The sequence below is a fragment of the Hetaerina americana genome, unplaced genomic scaffold (assembly GCF_022747635.1).
Source record: "Hetaerina americana unplaced genomic scaffold, ioHetAmer1.1.p SCAF_104, whole genome shotgun sequence".
Lineage (NCBI taxonomy): Eukaryota > Metazoa > Arthropoda > Insecta > Odonata > Calopterygidae > Hetaerina > Hetaerina americana.
Genome location: NW_027286115.1, coordinates 476,244 through 486,285, shown reverse-complemented (window position 1 = coordinate 486,285; position 10,042 = coordinate 476,244). Strand labels below are relative to the sequence as shown.

Below are 10,042 nucleotides of genomic sequence, written 5' to 3'. Positions count from 1 at the left end.
TGTTCTCCTTAGCCAGGTTGAATAACGCATTAATGAACGAGCTAGTCATCTTTTAGCTGTCTTCTCTGTAGGAATCTATACAAAATTGGTCAGTTTGAAGTGAAAATATTTAGAAATAAGGAGGAAGAGGTAAATATTTTCTAAACTCAACGATAGAAAATAGTTTCAAATATTAAAGTACTAAGTTTAGTGAAGCCGACCTACACGAAATATATTCGTGATAACACACGAAAGACGCAATATTCCCAATTGAGGCAGAAGCAAAAATAAGGATAAAGAGCATTACCTAAATGGTAAAGCCAACGAGAAGGTTGCAAAGGCTTCTAATACAGCGGGAATATAGCCAACCACAGAAAATGAAAAATGTGGTAAAAGTAAATACTTCATCAATTTAATTAAAGCAAAAAAGTGAAGTAAATAAATTCTTAAACCCCTTGAGTAAACTGTAATTAGCTCACCAAATTGTTGGTGAAGAAAGTTCTACATATTTATTAAGGCAAACTCGGGAAAATGCACTAGTCGACACCAAAGTTCACCGCATATATCTATAAAGTTCTACAACTAAGCAAAATAATCAACCAGTTGATAGTAATTGCCAATCTAAATCGAATGATGATCGTATGTGTTTACTGGTATCACTCATATAACGAGAAACACACAGCTGCAGAAATTATAAGAAATCTACAGCAATCGCACCATTAAATCATTATCGAAGCATTGCGGGATTTTGGGATAAAATTAAGGTAATAAATAGATTCTACGCATGAATACATCCGTGTAATTCTTTTCCTTTCTTTCCCTAGAAATTTTGCACCGACGCACATAGAATGGCAAATAAAAAACAATACGGTAAATGATTAGCGAAAATGATATGCAATTTTCATTCTTTGCTAGATTTTGAAAACCTTATTAGTTCATTTTAGTGTCCTATTCCATGACTGTAAACCAAATTAAAAACAATATTCACTAATGGTTATCTTCTGCACAACAAATTCGGGGAAAAGAACAATCAAAACTTTAGGAAAACACCAAATCATACCTCCTACTTTTAGATTTTCAAGTGATTTCTATTGTCGTCGCGTTAAAATGTTAATCTTCTAGCACGTTCTACCTCTCCATTGATGTCTTCGATTGTATTCACCAAGAAGGTGCAACTGGATGTTCTGAGAACCACTCCATTCAAAACTGCGAGGAAAAATTCTTTACAAAAACTGGCCACAATTTCAAATTAAAATTCCAACGCGGATAATTAATCTAAACGTTCGATGTTAAGCATTTCATTGTACACTCCTAATTCTAACATCTGAAATCGCCGCGTAAACATTTGGGTAATCTCACAATAAGAAGTAGGTAATGTGGTACAGAATGGTGTATCTGTAATCAGCAAATTATATACTTCTTCCCGTTTCTCGAATTACTCAAAATATAGTTCAGTTCTATTAAATATTGAATTTCATTGCAATTAATAATAATTATTTTACTTATTCAGCATTTACCTGGGAATAGTTAACTCAAACCTATGGCTATTACCAATCCTGGAGGAAACTACGTTCATTATAAGACCGTTAAATAAATAAATAGGCCTATTAGCAACAAATAATACCAACAAACTATAAGTTCGAGGATACAGTTATATCACTTACTGTCGCAACGTAAAACAGATTTTTCCAGAGGAAGACTAAGTAAATTACATGTCCCCACAAACTCATATCGCTGATCATCGAAGAGTAAGGGAAAGATTATGTTAATATAGAAAATCACACAACTTCTAACTTAATTATAAATATTGATTTATCAACAATGTAAACAATGAAGCATTTAAATGCAGCTGTAAAAACGTGAACACTTTAATTTCAAATGTGTTTCATCTTATTCGGCTCTATTAAGATCAGGAAAATTCCTGATCATAATAGAGCTGAAACAATTGACAGATATAATTTTTATTCGAACCACTTCATAATGTAAAATGAAAATTATAAGGATTATTATACATATTATTATTATGAAATTAGAATCTGGTAACATTCACTTTCAACATTACTTTTATTTTACTTATTAACTGTCCCGAATTTCGTTTGGAGATAATAATAATATTTACCAACGGGCTATTGCCCTTTTTTCAAAATGGAAAAGAGTATATTAATACATAGAGACCAATGCCATTCATTGTATACATGTACAGTTATGAACTTTCATTACTCTCATATGTTATACTATACATATATAGGTACATCACAAATATGCCTATTGTCAGGTGTCAACATTATTAAATCACCTGAAAGGTATTAACTTAAAATTTAATTTTTAAACTTTAAGCCTAATAATCATTTAACAGTAGCATTAAGCAAGATCCATTAACTAGGAAAACAGATCAAAATTTCCAAATTATTAGCTGATGAATAATACTAAGTTGTTAGGTACATGTTATTACTAATTAGTAATGTGTTAAAACCATTAGGTTTTTTGAATGGCATCTTGGCAGGTTCGTTTATAGGAGAATAATGATATTGTATATAAATAAATTTTACTAGACATTTTGTTATATTGTCCCAGCATTCTAATACTGGCAATGAAATAGGAAACATTTATTTTACAAAATTCAGCGCCGAAAAACTTCTTTTCTCTTGTGCTGTCTTTTGGTTCATCAAGACAAATGCTATAGGAGAACAGCAGTCCACAGGTTTGTTTCAAATCGTATGAAAAATATTAAGTCAATGCCCTTTTGCTTGTGGAATGAAGTAGGCAAATTATCCTTGAATACAGGTTATTTTGCAATAAATCTGTCATTGATTCTATTTCTGTGTAAATTAGGCAATCATCTACAAACAACCTGGTGGAGCTTTAAATATATTTTCTCTAACGACTTTAACATAAATTTTAAATAAAACTTATAAATATAGCAAAGGTCCCAGGACACTTCCTTGAAGCACACTAGAAGTTGTATAAATTCCTCTAAATAACCAAATGAATAGTATATCTACTTAATATAATTTAATACATAATTGTTATAAATAAAATCCTCCCTTCCTACGTTTATAAATAATCCTATACTCCTTCATTGCCATAATCATTCCCTGAATAGATTTGTTTGTTTTCTTTGTAAGCACTGCTTCATTAGTAATGCCAATTGGTCCAAAGGAATTGTCTCATGGGGGATTTGACACCACCAAAACCTCTTTAATGCCTGGAGTGTGCATATTCCACCCTTTCATAATTTCCTCCCCTTACCCTCTCACATACTAGTATTGACCCACTTTCTATGGTGATTAGGATGTCCTCAATTATTGAGAATAAAAACTATGACTTTTTACTATTTATAATCCCATGCAGTAATTTCATTCTTCTTGCCTGATTTTCTTCTTTGAGAAGTAGTAGTGTTGGGGGTTTATTTGGTATGTCGACAGCTACGGTCATTTTGATTGGAACGATTAGAACCTTGGTTCCATTTTCTTAATAAATACATAAATAAGTAAATAAATACACTAATAAATAAACCAATAAATACACAAATAAATGGGTAAATAAATAAATAGATCATTGTTTAAAACAAAAGGCATTAAAATTATAACACCCAAACTAAAGCTGCCTCATTAAATATATCAGATGCATATAAGCCGGCAAACAACTTCAGTTTGTTACCTGATGATGATGTTATACATCGAAACCCGGTTGTCCTCTGCCTCTATCCCTTCCTTTCTGATTGGACGAGTGACAGCGTTCGCCGCTCCCGTACTCCTCGTTGGACCTTACCTCCTGAAGAGGGCTCTGCCTGGGTTACGAGTCTTGTGACCGTGTCCATCCTGCCTTTACCCTGTCCCAGCTAATGTTCTACCATTTTAATATTGTCTGTACTCACGTTGGGTTACCAAGGGTCTAGCCATCCATAATACTCAACTGCTTATACCTATGTAAATGGTGCAATATGACTGATGTTGTTTGATATACTACCTTGATCAAAAAGTTCCCGGAATAACCACCGTGTGGCGCTCCCATCGTTCCGATTTGAGTTCTGTTTTTTTTGTTAAATTGGTACATCTGTTGTTGATATTCCCTTTAAATCTTAGTGTCATAACTTGGCATTTGCAAAAGTTACGTAGCCAAGAGTACATCTATCTCTGTGTGTGTTGGCGATTTTTTACAATTGCAGAAATGGATTTAAATTTGCAACAACGAACTTGTATTAAATTTTGCGTAAAAAACGGATTTGGTGGCGCACGGACGTTGGAAATGTTGGAAAAGTGTTTCGGCAACGATTCTCTAAAAAAAACGGTCGTTTACCAGTGGCACGAGCGGTTCAGAAGTGGTCGTGAGTCAATCGAAGATGATGAACGCAGTGGCAGACCATCGACATCGAAAGTCGGTGAAAAAATTGATAAAGTAAAAGAAATGTTGGTCAATAACCGCAAATTAACCATCAGAGAAATAGCGGAGGACTTGAACATTGCCTATGGATCCGCCCAAGACATTGTGGTTAATGATTTGGGTTTCCGTCGTGTAGCAGCAAAGTTGGTTCCAAAAGACCTCAATTTCATGCAAAAAAGAGACCGTGTTGACGTCGCAAAAGACATGATTTGCGAGGCTGAATCCAATCCCACATTCATCAAAAGGATCATTACTGGAGACGAGACGTGGGTTTATGAGTACGACACGCAATCCAGACATCAGGCAAGTGAATGGCGTTCACCAAATGAGCCGAGACCAAAAAAACCACGTCGTTTTCAGTCAAAAAAGAAGGCAATGCTGACGGTTTTCATGGATTACGCCGGTGTAGTGCATCATGAATTTTTGCCAGAAGGCCAGACAGTAAACAAAGAGTATTATTTGGGCGTTATGAGACGTTTGCGTGAAGCAATTCGCCGAAAGAGACCAGAAATGTGGGCAGAAAACTCGTGGATTTTGCACCATGATAACGCACCGTCGCACAGTGCTATCATTATTCGTAATTTTTTGACGAAAAATGCAACAAATACCATCCAACAGCCACCGAATTCACCTGATTTGGCTCCCTGTGACTTCTTTCTGTTCAATCGAGTTAAAAAACCATTACGGGGAACGCGTTTTAGCAGCCGAGAGGAAGTAATGGAAAAATCGCAGGAAGCACTGATGGACATACCGAAAACCGAATATAAAAAATGTTTCGAGGATTGGATCAAGCGCTGGCATAAGTGTGTTGCAGTCGATGGGGATTACTTTGAAGGGGACAATATAGATTTAGATGAATAAACTTGTATTTTTAATTTTCTGAATAAATTCCGGGAAATTTTTGATCAAGGTAGTATGATTGTTTTGGTAAGACTCGGCATAATTATTCCGACTTTCCCCGATACCCTTTGTGTTGCACAAGAAACGCCCCTTGTGACATAATGGTGTCAGGTGTGGGGTATAAAAATTTAATCAAGAGGAAAAGTGCTACAATCAGTTATTCATTATGTTCAATTTCCATCACATCACACCTGCAGCTACTCAATTTGCATACTTTTATGATTTCAAACCATACACTTCTAGTATATATTCAGCATTACATTTTTTGGCTATGCATGGTATAAAACCTAAATCCAAAAATGTCCGAATTTTTTGATATTTCAATTACTTTCAGGTGTCCCACATTTTCCAGTCTTACAACAGTATTATTTCACACACTATTTTCAGAGGACTCCAAAAAAATGTGTTAAAAAACACCCAAATCCAAAATCCAATATATTTTGATAAAATTTGATTTAATAACAAAATTTACATTAAAATAAGGGGCATTTATCCTTGAGGTATGTCCTTAGTTAACTGTCTATGAGTAATTCTGCATAATTTCAGGTTTTGAAGAAAGCGGAGCTCTCCGTTCCATTCCAGCAATTTCTTTACTCCCTCTGCAGTCATCATATTTGGAACTTCTGTAGGGAGAAATTACAGCTAAAATAGAGCTCCAACAGCAAATTTAAATTAAAATGCATTTATACAATAAAAATTGAATGGATCTTTTTCTAGGGTTCATAAGTAATAGACAAATAAATAATTGTACAGAATCATTCTTCCACACATGGCATTGAGGTAGTCAAGCAGAATCTATAGCGATCTAATCTTCAAGATTAAATGAGCATTTCCATTTATTATTTGAAACTATGAATGCATTCATTGAGATTTTTTAAACAGGGAACAAGTTTGAAATTGAGCCTAATTGAAATCCAATGTGATTTTTTGTTTCATAGCAAGTAGGTCAGTTAGACAGAGTATGACCAACTACATAATTTGGCCTCAATTTTTCATCTGGGGGAAGAAGTTAACTATAGGAGTTCTCTATACATCTCCCTGAAGTTTGATATACAGAGACTAGTTTGAAACCCACATTATCAAGAATATATTATTAAAAAAACCATAAACACAGTAATCAACCCAAAGGTCCGTTCGGCAGGCGATGTTAGAGTTCACCCAGTACTAAGCCTGACGGCATATGAAATTCACACGCCGTCAGGCTTAGTACTGGGTCTTAGTACTGTTCCTTTCCGTGTCGGTTATGGTTTCCCAGGCAAATGCAATTTATTCTGCAGCAAAAGTTCCCATGACCAAGCTTAAGTATATATTTTTACAGCTGTAACTCATTGGTTTAGGCAGGTTTCATATGGGCTCATGGAGCAAGCACTACTACACTTCTAGGCTCCACCAAAAATAACACTTGTGACATTGTGCTTGGCGCAGCGTCACTTGCCCAGTTCGAATACGCGCGCCCCTCTCGCGAGCCGTAGAACGGCGGGGCGCTATCTGTGGGCGCCGACAATGTATGTAAGAAAAAAGAAGAGCGGGGCGCGCGGCGCGCGGAGAGTGCCGGCCAACACGTGGGAAGCAGAGTTCGTTGTGGGATGCCCGAGAGAGAAGGTCGTGTGCTATCATCGTCGAGTCACCGACAGCCTGCGAACACCGGGGGTGCGCGTGCCAGCAACCGACCTCGCCGTGTGGGCCCCCCGCAGGCCCCGACCGGAACATCGGGAGCCAGCAGTCGACAGCGAGGCGGCCATCTTCGGCTGCAGCCGAGCGGCCACCCAACATCGTGGCCCAGCAGGCGTCGGCACCGCGCGTCATGTTTGCTTGGGAGCGCCCACACCTTTTCTTGTGATAATAAATAGTTCTTGTGAAGTTTACTCGTCGTAGTCCATTTTTATGCGCCTCCTAGCGTCCCTCGTGATTTCAGCTGAAGAGCCGCTGCCCACCCCGGGGCACATAAAAGGTGAGCGAGCCCTCCCTTGGGACGAGGAGTGTGACGGGCCAGGTGACAGCCAGCGGCGTGACTCTGCGGCTAGCCATGCGGCTAGCCTGGCGCCCTCAAAACAAGTAGAGTCGCGGCCTCCCTTGTCTCGCGGTATCGGGGAAAATTTATCTATGAATTAAATACCGCGTCACACACTCAATATTCTATACTACAATAAACCAATATTTCACTCCATGTACTTTCCAACTCCTTTGGTTCATTCTAAAATACCTATTCTTTTCTCCACTTCATCTGACCCATCATCCCCACCTTTACACTAGCGTGAACATTAACTAACAGTTTTATGAGATTCATAAAGTATTATATGCCAATCAATTCCTGGTAGGGCCATTTCTTCCAAGAATAACTATTTCCAAGCAGGGCTAATGGATTTTATTTATTAAGATTATACAGATTTTTCAAAGAAAATACTTATGAGAAGGCAGGAGAGGGAGTGGATGGAATAATTGAGTGTTGGAGACTGATATGTGGAGAGTGCTGTGCGAGCATGGCAAGAGAAGGAAAGGAGTAGTCATGCTTACGCTTGATGGAATGAATCGGGCACAAAGTAGGCAGCAGAGAATGATTACTTATAGCGGCACAAGTTATTATGGGGTCTTATGCTGTGTTATGCATGGTTTAGATATGTAGCAGTGGGTCATCAAAAACTTACCTTGACCAGTAGAATATTGAGATTGATTTATCTAGTCCTCATAGGCAAGATAAATCCTATCACACTGAATCAATAATATACATATTTATTAGGGTTGGCATGTGAATGAAACTAGGTAGGGAGCTTGCTTAGTTAGACACGCAGATGAAATGATGCTTTACATACATAGCCAAGGGAAACCAATCATTATTGAACATACTACAGAAATAATTTGTGTGGCATGGAATGAGTTAAAAAACTTATGAAAACTATAGTACAGAGCAAAAGAAGAGAGTTCTTCGAGGAAGAGGAAAGTAGAGTTGAATATTGAGGTAAAATGGCATCTATTAGAGCCAGCGGCCATCATCCTAAACTATTTTCCTTGGTTCACAACATTGTATTTATGCACTCACCAATTCCACAAGTAGTGAATTCTTCTCTTTCCCTCTGAATAGTATGCATTATGGCATCTTGCCTACTTGCATGCTGCCTTTGCCTATTCACACTAATTGACTGTTTGCTGGCAATTTGTTGTAATTCATCATCAAAACGGTGAAGATATCTGTATAAATCAGACAGAATGATAATATCAATTGGCATGATACTTTCAGTTTCTCACAATAATCCATTAGAGTACGAAGGGAAATGCACACCTATAATTGTTATAATTTTAATATTTAAAATTTGATTGTTTCCACAAACAGCATTCATGCAATTGATAATCAATTTCCATTTTCTTCATTTTTTCAACCAACGAAGCAGGAAACATCCACCACCAATGATAAACTGATTACAACAACCGGTATACAATGGATATTTCATGAGTTAAGGAATATATCACAGAAAAAGGTTCATTCATCAAAATTTCAGTCAACTAGCATTGCGGGAACAGGCAGATATTTGCACAGCATAGAAAGAAGGAGCCTCACAGAGAAAGAAAATATTCAGTCTAGAGGAGCAGGTGACATTTTTCAACCACTAAGTGAAGTTCAATCGATGTATCCAGCAAAGCCGCAGAAACATATTAAAAAATATAATTCCATAAATTTTAAGGGTATACCAATCATATCTCAAGTGAATTTTAACACTTTTCAGGATTCACCCTGATTAGTAGGCAGAAATATTCATTCATTCTGTTAATATAATTCCCTCAGCAGCAAAGAAACAGATATTTATGGTTTAATTTTAACGTGCCTATTCCATAAAATACCGGAAAAATATAAGCGAAGACATAAACACAACGAATTTCATTGTATTTCAATACAAGTCAAAGTCTATAAGTTGCATACATTACTTTTCAATGATTTCCAGCGCAGATAGAGGCGTTAACGGTTCTTGTGTCGACAGATTATCTCTGAACCACAAAATCTTTTCACCAAGTACATTCTGTTTCATCTCGTGGGCATGCTTCGACTTTTGCCTGTTGTTTATCCTATTGAAGAAAGTCGAATTTGCGAAAATATCATGCATTAAAATAGAGAAATAAAAATTTTAAAGACGATGAGTTTGCAACTTGTCTCACTTTTTCATGGTTTTGATCAATGACTTCGTCTTCCTACTGTTAGGATGCAACAGTTTTTGTCCTTGTGGGTTCTTCTTTCCCTATGAGATCGTAAATAGTTAATATCAATATTATAATTAAGTCAGGAGATAAAAACCTAACTACAATACCAACCATTTTTATTGATAAAATTAATCTAAACAAACTTCCTCGACTTAATATAAAAATCCACCGACGGAACCTTCGCAAACTACCTACTGAGGCTTTAACATGTGCACATGTTTACATATTAATCATGAATAAATGAAATACGAAATTCGCGCTTCTATTTCTAGCCCCCACCCCCCAAGTAGTTATGGGTGGCATTTTGTATCCTGTGATACCGCCGTCGTCTACTTTGGCCCTTCTAGGTAGCTCTAAATGAATACATATCAGAGAAATAAAATGTGCAAAATTGTTCCAAAGGTTACACCTATGCGTATTTGATTGTACCTAGTCCACTAATTGTGTGATATTACATAAATGCCATTCGTGAGCGTATGCAAACTTACTTGGGTCTTGGGTCACCATTCTCATATATTAAATCTAATCTAAGGTATTTAGAATTCTACCTTCAGGAAAAATATTTGAGTAAATACGCCATATACCGCTCTAA

At 36.8% G+C, this 10,042-nt stretch overlaps 1 protein-coding gene across 1 annotated transcript; it reads right to left on the bottom strand.

Annotated features, from left to right (window-relative positions):
• Positions 1 to 5,728: 5,728 nt before the first annotated feature.
• LOC139700527 (translation machinery-associated protein 16 homolog) lies at positions 5,729 to 9,667 on the bottom strand. The gene is made up of 5 exons (XM_071599078.1): positions 9,562 to 9,667; positions 9,409 to 9,488; positions 9,181 to 9,318; positions 8,300 to 8,448; positions 5,729 to 5,885 (listed from the first exon to the last, which is right to left on the bottom strand). Exons 1-5 carry the CDS (start codon positions 9,562 to 9,564, stop codon positions 5,752 to 5,754), a joined length of 504 nt encoding a protein of 167 aa, XP_071455179.1. The 5' UTR covers positions 9,565 to 9,667; the 3' UTR covers positions 5,729 to 5,751.
• Between the last annotated feature and the right edge of the window lie 375 nt (positions 9,668 to 10,042).